Raw genomic sequence first — 15,215 nt, forward strand, 5'->3', positions numbered from 1 at the left:
CAAAATGAAAAATGGGAAGAGGGAAATGCTACTGTTGAGATGTACGTAAACGTAAAATGCAACTTTGTGATTTTTAGCTTGTTAAGAGAGTACAGGTGTTGAGTCTTTGAAAGAAGTGTGCTATGTTGAAAAGTTGGTGTATTGTACTAAATACCAAAAATAAAATAGTTTGAGAAGACTGTATGACTATAAAAATCTTGGCTTTCTCTCTTTCTCTTACATTATAAAATCGGCAATAGAGAATAGAAATGCCCCAGAAATGATATGTACAATGAATTAATAAAACTGTGGAAGATCCATCCACAAAGCCCCATCAGCTAACCTAACTTGCATTAATTAGCTAAACCTTTGCCATACAGTGTCTTCTTGGGACTGCATGCATTTGAGAACCTAAATGGCCGAGTAGAGTTGCTTGGACCCAGTCCATCTGTGTAACACATAACCATTAACATCATAGAACAGAATCTCAGCGCTGGTTTGAGTCAACTGCACAGACATGAACCCTTGTCCATCATAGAAGAACCTGATTGCATCTTTATTCGCCGTTTTAACATCTCCCCTCCATGCTTTGAACCCCGCCCCACTTGTTAAGAACTGAAGAGGGCTGCATCATAACATCCCCAATTAAAATTATATTCCAATATTCATGAAACCATCAACATATTATCTCTGTTAGATCATGCATCTGAGGAGTTCAAATTCAAATTACCTGCTCAGACTACTGATGTGCTCCAAACAATGGTCATGTCCGTTCATGTAGAGATCGACGTTGTTCCTCTGAAGGATTGGGAGGAGTTTCTCAACAAGCTCCTTGGTGTCGCCGTGATGCCCAACACTTCTGATTGCATGGTGACCCACCACAATCTTCCATGTTGCCGTCGACTGACTCAGTGCAGTGTCTACATCCCTGAGAAGGTTGGCAATGTACTTCTTTCTTGGAAGAACACCTCTCCAATCGTAGATGTGATCCTTTGGGTCATAAAAGTACATGTCCACAAATGGAATTGTGTCCACAAAGAAGAATTCCACAATTCCTAGCAAACAGAAAAAGATGAAAACAAAAGAAATTCAGCTTTTATTCTTTTTGAGCTGCTTCAAATTTAATGGGAATTGACTTTTTTCCTTTAAATCATACCTGCATTGACAACAAAAGATCTCAAGCAAAGCCATCTGCTATCTTTCTGCCTTAGGACAGGGCTCAGTTGCGCCTTCACATTGCCCCTGTAATCATGGTTTCCCAAAACTGTAGAAGAAAAAAACTCAATTAATTCAACTCTGATAATAACAAGAAGAAGAAGAAGATGAAGATGAAAAGGAAGAAACGAAAAATGATCTTACCACTGTACCACTGCTTTTGCAAACTCTTAGCGGTGTAGACCTTGGTAAATGATTCCTCGAAGTTAGGATCGTTTTCGCCCGTCAAGCCGTTGTCATAAAAATTATCACCAACAGAGATCACGAAATTAATGTTTAGTTTCTCTCCAACCCTCCCCATCTGCAACAAATAATTTTCCAGGAAAAGAATGAAAATCAATTACAGGCGCACTCTTATTCAAATATAAACAATTTTGGTATTTAATTTACGCGTCACGGACCGAATAGAATGCAAGAAAAAATGAAAGAAAAGAATGGAGAATGTCTGAAATCAAAATAAATTAACAAGAAAACATCCAACACATGAATTATTATTTGTAATTTAGTTTGCAGAGAAAACCTGAACATATCGACCCAGAAAGAATTGAAGAAAGGGTATAATATGGTATGCAAGTAAAGATGTTTGTTTATAGGACCTGAACGGCAACTTCAGACTGGTTGTAAGTTCCTCTTCTTCCCCAGTCTCCGATGACCAAGAAACTCAGTGACCCATCATCATTTGCGGGATGGTCGAATCTTTGAAGCTCTGCAACAGACGAGATCACCAAGCACATGGTCATAACAAGACACAGAGCCATGGATTTGATACTCGCATGGGCCGCCATGGCTCTGTTAGGACGAGGATGAGGAGGAAAAAAAAAAGAAAAGAAAAAAAAACAAAGATACAAAAATACTCAAAATAAGAAGGGTAGAGAGGTAGATGGTAAAAAGAGAGAAAGAGATGAGGAAATTGGGATGAATGTAGAAGGTACTTATAGATGAAGCGTGGTTCTATAATTAAACAAGGGGCAGAAAAATTCGGTGGAGATTGTTTCTTGACCACGAATTGAATTGAACTAATCATTTCAGTCTCCTTAAAACGAAAAAGTCCACAACTCCACATATTATGTATATTTTAAGATAATTTCAACCGGGACAAGCGGTCTATGGGCATTAATAGCCGGTTTCAGGTTTTCTAGGTGGTAAGGTTCTTTGATATGATTCCATGTGGCAAATTTCCAGTTTCCCATAGGCTAAGATCTGTCGTTTTATAGAATGACAGATGGCAATTTGACCCACGCCTGTCAGGGCTCTGTTTGTCGCTGCTCAGATTCGGATAATTTTTTTGACCGTTTACTCGTTCGAGGCGAATTTATGGAAAACCCAAAACTTTAGTAATTGGGGATGGAATAGGGGTAATATTTGTCCTCCCGACTCTAAATTTGCCCCAATAGATAACATATTATGATATGTGTTAGACCCGGCAAAAAGTTGATCTAACCTGCGAATCCGACCCAGCCCGATCTGAAAAAACAGGGTTAAAGTCTCATATTTGCTACTCAAATGTGAAAATGACCTGACCTAATCCAATCCAAAAAAAATTGGGTTGGGTCATGGGTCAACTCGTTGACCCGATTGTTAAGTCTAATTAGGATTATTTATGCATTGTTAGAAGTTTCTACTCTTTAGTTTTTTTTTATTTAATCTTTACTTTTTATTGTTTAGTCTTTAAATTGTTAAATGTTCAAATTTTTTATTTTATATTTAGAATTTTAAGGTTAATTCTTTTAATTTTGATATTTTTCATTTAATTTTTTTATTTTTTAATTTCAATTATTTTTTGGGATGACCTGAATTGGCCCGTGGGTCAACCCTAACCCAAATACTTAGGGTTAGGGCCTAACATTTGACAACCCAACCCAAAGTACTTTAACCCAACCCGACCCACCCAACCCAATTGCGAGGTCTAATATGTATATAATGTGTTATTTTAAATAGTTTATACGTTTTCTATAAAAACCTCTTCACTTTAACAAAACCTCTCCTAAACTTTTAAGGAACTTGATACAAACCTCCTTCTTTTCACTAACATAGATGACAAACCGATAAAATTATGAAATTGCCCCTCATTAATCGTTAGACATCAATAAAGTATTTCAAAACATCGAAATCGCTCTGCTTTCCCTTCCGCTCGTCGCATAACAAGGGAACGACGTGAAATCCTTCCCCCGATCTCCCACCACTAATTCTTCTCCTTGATTTCTTCTCTTTTCCGTCCCCACTGTTTCTCACTCTCTTCCATCGAGCTGGAGCAACTAAAAGGCATTGTTCATCTTCTTACAGCGGCAGCAAATAGAGTTTCTGCAATTAGCAGTGGCAACCTCCTCAAATCTCTCTCATTCTCTTATTTTCTCTCTCTCTCTCTCTCTCCTATAACATTTTTATTTGTTTTTTCTCTCTCCCTCTCTTTATCTTCTTCTCCATCTTCAGTTTATTCCCATTCTTTCTGTTTTTGCTTCCTCTATTTCTTTTGACTATTTCTGCAACTCTCAATAGCGGTGGTATGCTTTTTCCTCACCACTTCTTTCTTCTCTATCTCTTGTTCTCTCTCAATTTCTCCTTCTATCTCTCTCTCTTCCCTCTGTTTTCCTCTCTCTCTCTCTCCCCCCCCCCCCCCCCTCTTTGCACCCCCCCTGATAATGTATTGGGTGGGTCTCCTTCCCGCTTGCAGCGGCAGTTGAGCGGACAAGGTTAGAGCTGGTTAATGATCTCCATCTTTGCCTTTCTTTGTCCTTCTATGCTTATTTACATGTGTTCTTCATTTTACTCGTCACACTTCTTGAATTGGATTCCGTTACTTCTTGTCTTGTTAACCTTTTGATGTGTAACAGGTTTACAGATAGAGGATTGGCGTTAAACATCAATGTTGTGTTTCAGAGTAAGGTCTAGAGATCTCAGACAATAACTCTTTGGTTTTGCTAATGGCAAGGAAAATCCGTTCTTGCATCCACATGTGACAGATGGTGTATTAACAATATAAGAAATTGAAAATTTGGAAAGACCAATATGTTCTACACTCAGGGAAATTCGGTTTGAATTTTGAGAGGAGAATCGGAAATGGGTATTCAAGCTAAAGAAAGATCAAAATGTGGTGACCCTCCATTCTCATCACCTCTTAGCAACTTCCTCTTACTTATATCTCTCCTCTTCACCTCTCATAATCCCCAACTGATCATAGATATTTTGTTATTTGATTTCATTGTCAATCGAATTGAGTTCTAGTAGCAATGACAACTTAGCCACACCCAGAACATCGCCTCCCCTCACCAGCCTCTTAGGCCATGTTCTTTTTTTCGGAAACACATTTACCTGGGTAAATGCACTTGCCCAGGTAAAATGAAATCCCTTATTTTCCCATGTTCTTTGGAAATACCGATTTTCCAGGGTAAATTGCTATTTTTTCATCCCTTTCCAATTTTACCCATTGAGAGATACCTTAGGCCATGTTCTTTGGGGATTTTGTCTCATTAAAACATAACCTGTCCAAATAATAGCTTGAATAACCTCTTCAACTATAATATGTCCAAGTAACAAGTTCAATAACTTGTTTAATTATAACCTATCCAAACAATAACTCGTTGAATAACCTGAAACAAGAAAACACCTTGGCATCCAAACAAAGGAAGAAAAATAACACCCCTAAAACTAACAGAGCATCAAAGCCTAAAACGAACAAACCGTAGCAGACAACTAAACAAAGACCTGCAACGGACCTAGAAACCAAAAGCATAACAGAAAGCAGAAAGAAGCAAAACCCAAATGGAGGAACACAACAATACCTTGGTATCCAGCATGACGGCACAGAGTATCCCAGTGTTCTCCATGGCGGTTCTGAGGTTATCAAGGGTTTCTTGGTGGTAAGCGTGAGAACCGTGACAGAAGTTGAAGCGTGCAACGTTCATGCCCGCTTTCAACAACTTCTCGACCATAGGCACTGACCTTGAAGCTTCAAAGAGGAAAAGCCCAAGGAAGAAAAAGAATACTAGAGAAAAGGACTACTTAGAATATGGAGCTACCATGCATCTGCAAGCAAAGGTAAGTAAGTTGCTATACACCAAAAAAGTAAGATGATTACAGAGGAACGGTGTATCAATGGAAAGAGAAATAGCGATTCTTACTGTTTATGGAGGAAAAAATGACCAGCGACGGCAGAGGGGGGGACGGCGATGGCAACTCTTTAGCATTTGTGGTGACTTGATGTAGCAGCAGCGAAGGCAGAAAAGCAGAACGAGATACGGAGAGGTGATTTTCGGAGGAGAAACGCAGAGAAGTAGAAGTCAGAGTTACGTAAAGGTAATTTTCGGCGGAATAGAGTCTCGATCTTTTATATCTTATAGGGGCAATATTGAGATTTCTTATTTTTATCTGCTTACCCTCCATTCGAGAAATCAATTTACTGAGTCTTGCAACGTTATCATTTATCCGGGGAAGTGATACCCGGGTAAATCAAATTTACCGTGGGTCTCAAAAAATCTTAAAATCCGAACACAGGTAAACGAACATGGCCTTAGTTGCAAATCTCCAACCACCGTAGTTGTCTAAGAGAAGATGGTCAAGACACTCTGGTTCTCGCCTTGATGATTAATCAGGGGTAATTTCATAATTTTATTGGAGGTTTTCGTGAAGAAGTTTTTATGATTATCAGAGATTCCATGGAGATTTTTGTATTTTACCCAAATAAAATGACTGCAATTCTACATATTAAGTTTAAGGGTAAAATACAAAAACCTCTCCTATATTTTCTGACAATCATATATACTTTCCCATATTTTAATTTAACCATTCATCTTATTTGGACCTATCCTGGCCAACCCAAAATAAACCTTGGCCTTAAAGTTATGATGTAGTATTAAAATGTGATGCTTTTGAACCTCGTAGAAACTGTTCAAGCAACTGGTTTCGTTTCACTCTTAACTCGTTTTTGGGTAAAAAATCATTGACTTTGTTTCACCCCTGACCGCTGCCTTGGTCGGTCGAACCATCAATTCGTTTGATTTGGACAGTGGTTCACGGTTTAAGAAAATTGCAGAGAGGGGAGAGACTAAGAGTCTGAGTCTGAGACATGAACTCAGATATGAGATCTAGCACAAAGAGAGAGAGAGAGAGAGAGAAGAAGAAATTGCAAAGAAATCGATCTCAAATCTGAGTTCCGAGAAAAAAATGAAAAATCGATCTTAGATCTAAGATTCGAGAAAAAATGAAAAACCGATCTCAGATTTGAGATCCAAGAACTCTTGTTTCGGATCTCAGATCTGCCATTTGTGTTTGTTACCACCATCACTGTCGCCATTATCATCATTGGTGAGCGCCGAATCATTCTCCTCCTCTTCTTTCTTCTTCCCTCCTCCCCTCCTCTTCCTTTCCTCTTTTCTTCCTTCATTTCCTTTCTCTCCTTTTCCTTTTTTCCTTTTTCCTTCCTTTCTTTCTTTCCTTCTTTTTTTCTTTCTCAGCCAATAACAATTTCTTAACTCTCTTCTCCAATTTTCCATTCTCATATAAGTATAAAACTATTTGCCCTAATACAAACTATTCGAACCATTCGACTCAAACGGTTGAACCATATTGACCCAAAAACTAGTAGCTATAACAGTTCCATTTCCAGATAGATTTTTAAAACCTTGTTAAAATGTTAATTAGATTTGAATTTTTCGTGGCTGACAGCTGGGGCTACATGCTCATGGAGGAACTTAGGAGCTCTAGCATACTCAACCTCAATCGTGATTAATTGGTTACTTGTGGCTCCTCCCCTGTACACCTACTGTAGAGAGATGGAAGTGAGGGAGAGAGAGAGGAAAAGAGGATGAGAGAAGACAGAGAAAAAGAGAAAAAGAAGAGAGTGGAGAAAAGGAGAGGAAAAAAAACACTCAAAGGTAAATGATGAATGGTATTTAATTTGTATTTTATACATCGAGCTAAGTCATCGCAACAATCTTGGCCGTATTTTGTCCCTTAATGAAGGGATCCAACTGTTCGACATCGAAGCTTGGGAGAGCTTTCGGCATTAGAGTTTTGTAATCGTCGAACCCCGCTAGGTAGGACTAGCTACCGAAGTCGGCCCCGGCCTGGCCCGACATGGCATGATAGCCCATGGGCTGTACCAGGCTCGGTATGACGGTTCATGCCGTGTTTGGTTAGAAGTTTGAGGTCCACGGGCTGGCATGGCACAGCATGATTATTCATGCCATGCCGCCTGTGACCTGCGGCATGGCCCAACCTGTTCGAAAACTAGCCATTGCCTACCCTCCCAATGGCTAGTTTCAACTTTTTGGGAGGATTTTATATAAATACCCCCCTAATAGCTATAAACAATCATATAACCGGGGGTATTTATGTATTTTGCTTACATAGGGAGAAAAAATTACATAAATGCCACCTAACAACTATATAACAGTTAGTTTAGGGGGCTTTTTGGGTAAAGTTATAAATAACTTTATAATGACCAAAATACCCCTCCTAATAACTAAATAACAGCTAGTTTTTAAGATATTTTGGAAAATTGAATTATGTTCAATTCCTATAAATAGTCCTATCCTCCACCAATCTCATCACACCAATTCAACAATTGTCTTAATCTCTTCTCTCTCTCTATACATTCTCAATTCTCTACAATATGAGTAATTCTGATTGGTTGATTCTCCATTCTCCAATTCTCAAGTCTCAATTTTATTGAAGTTTCAACTTTTAACAAGAAGAAGGCTTGCTCAACCAGCTCAAGTATCTGAATTTGGGAAGCTTGGACATTGAAAGGCTTCAACCGTTGAAATCAAGTTGGGATTTTGAACCGACAATCCGGGCAAGTCAAATTAGATTAATTTTTATCTTTTTAGAATTAAAAAAAAAAAAAAAGAATAGTCGGCTCTTCGAAAAACCAATTCCCTAGCATGTTCACCATTGATGATATTCAATCGCATCATGATAGTCTTAGCATTGATGCGATTGATATCGATGGAAGTGGAACTTTCACCCCTAGTAATGATACTAGGGGAAAAGCAGGGCCACTAAGTTGAGTAGCCCGATTTGGAAAATTTTCAAAGTATAGGATATTGAGGGGAAGGGAAAAAGGGCAATTTGCCAAAAATATAAGAAAGACTTTAGCTATTGTAGCAAAGGTGGTACGGGTCATTTGAGCAGACATTTGCTCACACATGAAAAGGAAGAAGATGAAGGGAGAGAAACAACTTAAACACAAATTGGGAGGGGAGTAGTTTTGGTACATTTAAATATTCACAAGAAAAAATGGGACAACAATTAGTTAAGTATTGGTACATGCAAAACAATCATTTATATTAACTGAATATCCAAAGCTTGAAAAATGGTTGTGTAATAAAAAACTTTGTAGGAATACTATTAGATAGGATGCTTTAAAAATTTTTTATTCATATAAACAAAATTTAATTTCTTTGTTATCAAATCTTAATTCTAAAGTTGCAATTATTTCTAATGTTTGGACATCTAAATTATATATAAGTTATATTTGTGTTGCCGACCATTTCATTGATGTAAATTGGCTTTTAAATAAATGAATTTTAAGTTTTACTAGGCTTGAATGGCCACATACTGGCTCAACTATTGCTGCAAGTATTTTAAATACTTGCAATGATACCATTTATGGCCACATACTGACCATTTCATCTATTAGTTTTGATAATACCAGCAAATATGATTCTGCAATAAATATTTTAAAATCTCAATTAAGACCATGTTTAAATGGTAAATTATTTCATATCAGATGTGCATGTCACATCTTAAATTTATGTATTCAAGATGCTTTGAATATTATTTCTACTCATATTTCTAAAATTAGAAATTGTATCATATATATTATTAAAAGTCAATGGGCAAGAAAACAAGAATTTAAATATTTATGTCAAAATTATGATTTAAAATATAAACATTTTATATTAGATGTAAAACATAGGTGGAATTCTACCTATGCTATGTTAGAAAGTTGTATTTCCCATAAACAAATTCTTACTGTTTTTATAATTCAAAAATGTCTAATGATATGATATTTGAGGAAGACTGGAAAATGACAATCTGTATAAGAGATTTTTTAAAACATTTTTATGATGCACCTAATGATTATTAGGAATTTATTATCCAACTAGTTGTAATTTACCTTATCAATTAGTGGTAATTAGTGATTGTTTTGCAAAATATAGAAATAATCCATAATTTCAATGTATTGTTGAAATAATGACTTCTCCTCATCACTACAATGTGGTGCAAATCAACAACGACTTCTTGTAGTTGTGAACAAACAATGGATTGTCTACTACTTTACCCTATCGGTCCAAAAAATACCATAATCCCTCGCCCTCGAGGTGCTTCCATAGAGTAAGAGGTTCACCGTCATTAGAACTCCTCGGTTGTGAGCTACTACGATGACAACTACAATGGTCCTAACAGTGTTGGAGGCAAACTGGCTGAGGGTGATCCCATAGTGGTTCAACAGCTAAGGGATGAAGGAATGTAGCGAGAAATATAGCCCAAACTGTAAGTAGTGCTTGTGGACACACACCTCACCCTCTCTGTAGAGGCATGACCTGTCACCAACTCGAGGGATTTTAACCCTATAGTCCTCAGGTATGAAGTACTTCTCGACCAAACATAAAATGTCCTCTCAGCCAAAGACACTATCTAAGTCGGAGCATGTCAGGCGTTAACGCCTAATGACCGGGCCCTCAGCTCCTAACCATTCGTCATTGGCCACCCCCTCAGCCTCAATCTCCTCGCTGACCACAAAGTACGATACCAAGGGCATCACCTCTCAAAGCACCATTGTGGTTCCTCCAAGGGCATCACCCCTTGGCCTCATGGATCCAATACTCTCGTTAATGGAGCTTTCACTCCGTTGGCCACACTCAACGTCGTGAGCTGCAGCCCTCCTCTGCAAGACCTCCACCCCAGAAGGTCGAGAGGAGATCTTAAAGCTACAACCACTACTATTATACTTGGCGAGAGTACTACTAGGGTTGGTCTAATCAAGGAGGGAATAGGCCTTGAAGTGGACATGGTAAGAGGATGAGGTCTTACCCAAGTAAAGAGAGGGGAGTGGAGTGTTAGCCAAACTGTTCCGGGAGCTCCAGGCGAGTGCACAATTGACGAGGTCTTACCCAACTCACTCACAAAGACTTAGAAGACTTTTTGAGCTTCTCTCTACTTCTATCAACTGACGTCGAGGCCTAAACAATTACACTAGCATCGGCCTTAACCTTAGCTTTGAAAGTAGGGGCAAGTGATATGGGTATAATCAACCACTTCGCTAGATAAGGACACTTGGTGCCATCCAAGGGCAATCTCGTCACCTCGACCACAGATAGAGGCATTGTCGTGGCTTCCATGTGTTATTATTGGAAGGTATTTATTGTAAGTGTTACGATCTCGGCTGAACTCACTCCTGGCATGTTTAAGTTTGGTGAAGCTCAGCTTCCATCATGTACTAATTACATTCATGACTGAGATCCATGGGACGGTTACCGACCACCCATTACTACTCTCTCGAGCGACTCCAAGTATAAAAGGGTACCAAAACCTAAGGTACACTCGTGCATATACTTGAGTTCTCTATTTCAATCTTGTTGTAACTTTGCCTATTCTACAAACCCTTGGCTAACTTAATTGCGTAGTCCTTGCCCTTGGGAACAACCCCAAGACTTCTAACATCTTTTCACTCTTAGAAAGTGGGACCCTCAATGGCTGAAAACTATCAAGCTGCCTTTTACTCCAAATTTGGCAACAACAAAAACTATCAACAAATTTAGCTTTTTTTTGTCTGGTGAGTTTTATGTCATATGGAGTTTTGAGAAGTTTGTATGAATATAAAAATCTTGGATTTCTCTCTTTCTCTTACATTATAAGATCGGCAATAGAGAATAGAAATGCCCCAAAGATAATATGTACAAGGAATTAATAAAACTGTGGAAGATCCATCCACAAAATCCCATCAGCTAACCTAACTTGCATTAATTAGCTAAACCTTTGCCATACAGTGTCTTCTTCGGACTGCATGCATATGATAGCCTAAATGGCCGAGTAGAGTTGCTTGGACCCAGTCCATCTGTGCAACACATAGCCATTAACATCATAGAACAGAATCTCAGCGCTGGTTTGAGTCAACTGCACAGACATGAACCCTTGTCCATCATAGAAGAACCTGATTGCATCTTTATTCGCCGTTTTAACATCTCCCCTCCATGCTTTGGACCCCGCCCCACTTGTCAAGAACTGAAGAGGGCTGCATCATAACATCCCCAATTAAAATTATATTCCAATATTCATGAAACCATCAACATATTATCTCTGTTAGATCACGCATCTGAGGAATTCAAATTCAAATTACCTGCTCAGACTACTGATGTGCTCCAAACAATGGTCATGTCCGTTCATGTAGAGATCGACGTTGTTCCTCTGAAGGATTGGGAGGAGTTTCTCAACAAGCTCCTTGGTGTCGCCGTGATGCCCAACACTTCTGATTGCATGGTGACCCACCACAATCTTCCATGTCGCCGTCGACTGACTCAGTGCAGTGTCTACATCCCTGAGAAGGTTGGCAATGTACTTACTTCGTGGAAGAACACCTCTCCAATCGTAGATGTGATCTTTTGGGTCATAAAAGTACATGTCCACAAATGGATTTGTGTCGACAAAGAAGAATTCCGCAATTTCTAGCCAACAGAAAAAGAAGAAAACAAAAGAAATTCAGCTTTTATTCTTTTTGAGCTGCTTCAAATTTAATGGGAATTGACTTTTTTCCTTTAAATCATACCTGCATTGACAACAAAAGATCTCAAGCAAAGCCATCTGCTATCTTTCTGCCTTAGGACAGGGCTCAGTTGCGCCTTCACATTACCTCTGTAATCATGGTTTCCCAAAACTGTAGAAGAAAAAAACTCAATTAATTCAACTCTGATAATAACAAAAAGAAGAAGAAGAAGGAAAGGAAGAAACGAAAACTTATCTTACCACTGTACCACTGCTTTTGCAAACTCTTAGCGGTGTAGACCTTGGTAAATGATTCCTCGAAGTTAGGATCGTTTTCGCCCGTCAAGCCGTTGTCATAAAAATTATCACCAACAGAGATCACGAAATTAATGTTTAGTTTCTCTCCAATTCTTCCCATCTGCAACAAATAATTTTCCAGGAAAAGATTGAAGATCAAATACAGATTCTTATTCAAATATAAACATTTTGGGTATCTACACCTGTCATAGACCGAAACAAATGCAATAAAAAGTGAAGGAAAAGAATGGAGAATGTTTGAAATCAAAATAAATTGACAAGAAAACATCCAACACATGAATTATTATTTGTAATTTAGTTTGCAGAGAAAATCTAAACATATCGACCCAGAAAGAATTGAAGAAAGGGTGAATGATAATATGGTATGCAAGTAAAGATGTTTGTTTATAGGACCTGAACGGCAACTTCAGACTGGTTGTAAGTTCCTCTTCTTCCCCAGTCTCCGATGACCAAGAAGCTCAGTGACCCATCATCATTTGCGGGATAGTCGAATCTTTGAAGCTCTGCAACAGACGAGATCACCAAGCACATGGTCATAACAAGGCACAGAGCCATGGATTTGATACTCGAATGGGCCGCCATGGCTCTGTGAGGACGAGGATGAGGAGGAAAAAAAAAAAGAAAAAAACAAAATACAAAAAACTCAAAATAAGAAGGGTAGAGAGGTAGATGGTAAAAAGAGAGAAAGAGATGAGGAAATTGGGATGAATGTAGAAGGTACTTATAGATGAAGCAGTGGTTCTATAATTAAACAAGGGGCAGAAAAATTCGGTGGAGATTGTTTCTTGACCACGAATTGAATTGAACTAATCAGTAATCACCTATTTCAGTCTCCTTAAAACGAAAAAGTCCACAACTCCACATATTATGTTTCAGGTTTTCTAGGTAATAAGGAGCTTTAATAAGATTCCACATGGCAAGTTTCCAGTTTCCCATAGGCTAAGATCTGTCATCTAAATGTCTCTTTGTTAATCTCTCAGTTCTCATTATGATCATCGCCCGCTCAAATTGGTATTTGCTTTTTGGTAAATTATTTATCCAGGTAAGTGCTTTCCTCAAAATACTTATCCTAATAAGTGTATTTATCCATGTTATTTTATTTTCCATACAAATAAGACAATAACCGTTTTAGTCATAAAAATCTATTATTATTAGTCATTTTTGTCCCATATTCAATTATTGACAACTTTCTCCCCAAGGTGGGAAAATTATTTACCCACCTAGGAGATGGATATTACTTACCTGTATAAGTTGTACATAGGAAAATAAACTTTCCCTGATCTTCGTATAAATCTGAAAAAAAAAATCATGGGATTCTTAATTAATGGGAATCAAAATCCCATTGACCAACTTTTTCGCCTCTCAAAATCCAGAAAAAAATATGCCTCCTTCAAACCAAACATAACCTTAAGGGAAACCCAAAGCTCTAATAATTGAGGATGGGGTAGGGGTAATATTTGTCCATCCTTCCCCGACCCTGGCATAAATTTGCCCCAATAACATGTTATAATATCTGTATAATGTGTTGTTAATTTTATATAGACTTTCTATGTTTCCTACACGATAAGCATTCATTTGTCCTAGGCATGAAGTTTGATTTTCTCTTTTTTTTTTTTTTTTAAGCGCTTTTGAGGTATTATGAATTGACACAGATGAGTTACAATCCTCCTTGAAAAAGGACGGATAAGTGCTCAACGTATCTAGAAAAAGTATCGCACTTACAATAGAATATTGTATAAATATTAGGCAATTTCTATGACATGAAACCAAGTTTATTATAAACCAGTTAATAAGGTTTAAAGAAACAGTATTTTATATTTAGGATCCATGTGCATATTTCATTTGTACAAATGTAAATGTCTGGACTTGATGTAAAATCTTTTAAGTCCTTAATATAATTAATTTTCTGTTTCTCTTTATGTAGATGTATGAAAGTCCTTAATATAATTAATTTACTTTTTTTTATTTATTTGTAAGAAAAGTTGAGAGTAAAATGACATGATTGCACAGCTCAGGAATGATTTATGTTTAGAGGGACTACAGCTCGTTGCGGCCAACAAGGACACAAGGTGGCAGTGATAGGGACATGATGTGGCACTGGATAATAGGTACCAATGCTGAAAACGTTTCCTCGAGTATTGGATTTAAACAAAAAATATTGTTATTGTTCCAGAAAAAGTCCTACCTGGCAGTAACATTTTCAAACAAAAAAATATATCATTTTCTTAGAAAAATGTGCTTCCAACCCACATATCAGCAATACTGTATCTGCAGCATCAATGCCAAACATATAATGTTATCAAATAGGCAAAGATGGATCGGTGGCCTCATCTTTATTTCTAGAGGATAGGTTTTAGTAAGGGTCATTTATTAGAAGATCCCCTATAGTTTCATTATTTAAACCTATCTCTTATGGTTTTTATTTTCTAAAACACTTATATTTTGCTATAACCTATTTATTAAAACACACTTATTGAAATTGAAATTCTTAGAAAACACCATAATTTTATTTTATTTTTATTTTATTATTATTTTTTTTTTTTTGAGAGGAGGGAGAGGGGGTAAAGAAAGAATGGGTTCCACAAGTGGACCCTAGAACTGTCAAGGTTAGAATCGGCCCAAGAACTGATCTTGATAAGATGTTTCCAAATCCAAAAACCTAAAAACAATCCCTATAGGGTAGGTTCCAAGTTCTATGTTGGAACCAAATCAAACTAACCTATACTCACCCCTACAATCATCCATTCATCTCTCTTTCTCTCCTACACTCTCTCCCCTCTCTTTTATTAATTATTTTTTAAATAAATGTACACACAAATCTCAATCTCTCTTATCACAACAATCCATTCTCTCTCTTCTATTAATTAGTGTAATGTATACAAAACTAATTATTATATTAAGTAGACCTAATTTATTTAACATAGTTCAATTATGTAAACTAATTTAACAGAATAGGTAAATGAGTTAACCTATTAAATTTAACTTAATTGAGCTAACAT

The 15,215-nt window shown here is 37.4% G+C and overlaps 2 protein-coding genes and 1 long non-coding RNA gene across 3 annotated transcripts; 1 reads left to right on the plus strand and 2 right to left on the minus strand.

Annotated features, from left to right (window-relative positions):
• Positions 1 to 183: 183 nt before the first annotated feature.
• LOC148855337 (purple acid phosphatase 17-like) lies at positions 184 to 2,197 on the minus strand. The gene is made up of 5 exons (XM_088981966.1): positions 1,791 to 2,197; positions 1,339 to 1,495; positions 1,136 to 1,243; positions 710 to 1,034; positions 184 to 604 (listed from the first exon to the last, which is right to left on the minus strand). The coding sequence occupies exons 1-5, from the start codon at positions 1,977 to 1,979 to the stop codon at positions 391 to 393; spliced, it is 993 nt and encodes a 330-aa protein (XP_088838092.1). The 5' UTR covers positions 1,980 to 2,197; the 3' UTR covers positions 184 to 390.
• A 1,435-nt stretch (positions 2,198 to 3,632) lies between these two features.
• Positions 3,633 to 4,825, plus strand: LOC148855338 (uncharacterized). The gene is made up of 2 exons (XR_016095017.1): positions 3,633 to 3,884; positions 4,026 to 4,825. It is a non-coding gene; the product is annotated as an uncharacterized LOC148855338 (long non-coding RNA).
• Positions 4,826 to 11,004: 6,179 nt separating this feature from the next.
• LOC148855339 (purple acid phosphatase 17-like) lies at positions 11,005 to 12,924 on the minus strand. The gene is made up of 5 exons (XM_088981967.1): positions 12,610 to 12,924; positions 12,160 to 12,316; positions 11,963 to 12,070; positions 11,537 to 11,861; positions 11,005 to 11,431 (listed from the first exon to the last, which is right to left on the minus strand). Exons 1-5 carry the CDS (start codon positions 12,796 to 12,798, stop codon positions 11,218 to 11,220), a joined length of 993 nt encoding a protein of 330 aa, XP_088838093.1. The 5' UTR covers positions 12,799 to 12,924; the 3' UTR covers positions 11,005 to 11,217.
• Positions 12,925 to 15,215: the final 2,291 nt, after the last annotated feature.

This window comes from Nelumbo lutea, chromosome 4 (assembly GCF_056320005.1).
Source record: "Nelumbo lutea isolate HS-2025 chromosome 4, American lotus-T2T, whole genome shotgun sequence".
NCBI lineage: Eukaryota > Viridiplantae > Streptophyta > Magnoliopsida > Proteales > Nelumbonaceae > Nelumbo > Nelumbo lutea.

What these genes read in the sequence shown, in the direction of transcription:
- LOC148855339 (XM_088981967.1), bottom strand. Translation starts at nt 12,798, where the DNA reads ATGGCGGCCCATTCGAGTATCAAATCCATGGCTCTGTGCCTTGTTATG. An exon ending in GCAAAAGCAGTGGTACAGTG is followed by an intron (nt 12,071 to 12,159) that starts GTAAGATAAGTT and finishes TTTCTTCTACAG; the next exon opens with TTTTGGGAAACCATGATTAC. An exon ending in CACATCAGTAGTCTGAGCAG is followed by an intron (nt 11,432 to 11,536) that starts GTAATTTGAATT and finishes GTTATGATGCAG; the next exon opens with CCCTCTTCAGTTCTTGACAA.
- LOC148855337 (XM_088981966.1), bottom strand. Translation starts at nt 1,979, where the DNA reads ATGGCGGCCCATGCGAGTATCAAATCCATGGCTCTGTGTCTTGTTATG. An exon ending in GCAAAAGCAGTGGTACAGTG is followed by an intron (nt 1,244 to 1,338) that starts GTAAGATCATTT and finishes TTTCTTCTACAG; the next exon opens with TTTTGGGAAACCATGATTAC. An exon ending in CACATCAGTAGTCTGAGCAG is followed by an intron (nt 605 to 709) that starts GTAATTTGAATT and finishes GTTATGATGCAG; the next exon opens with CCCTCTTCAGTTCTTAACAA.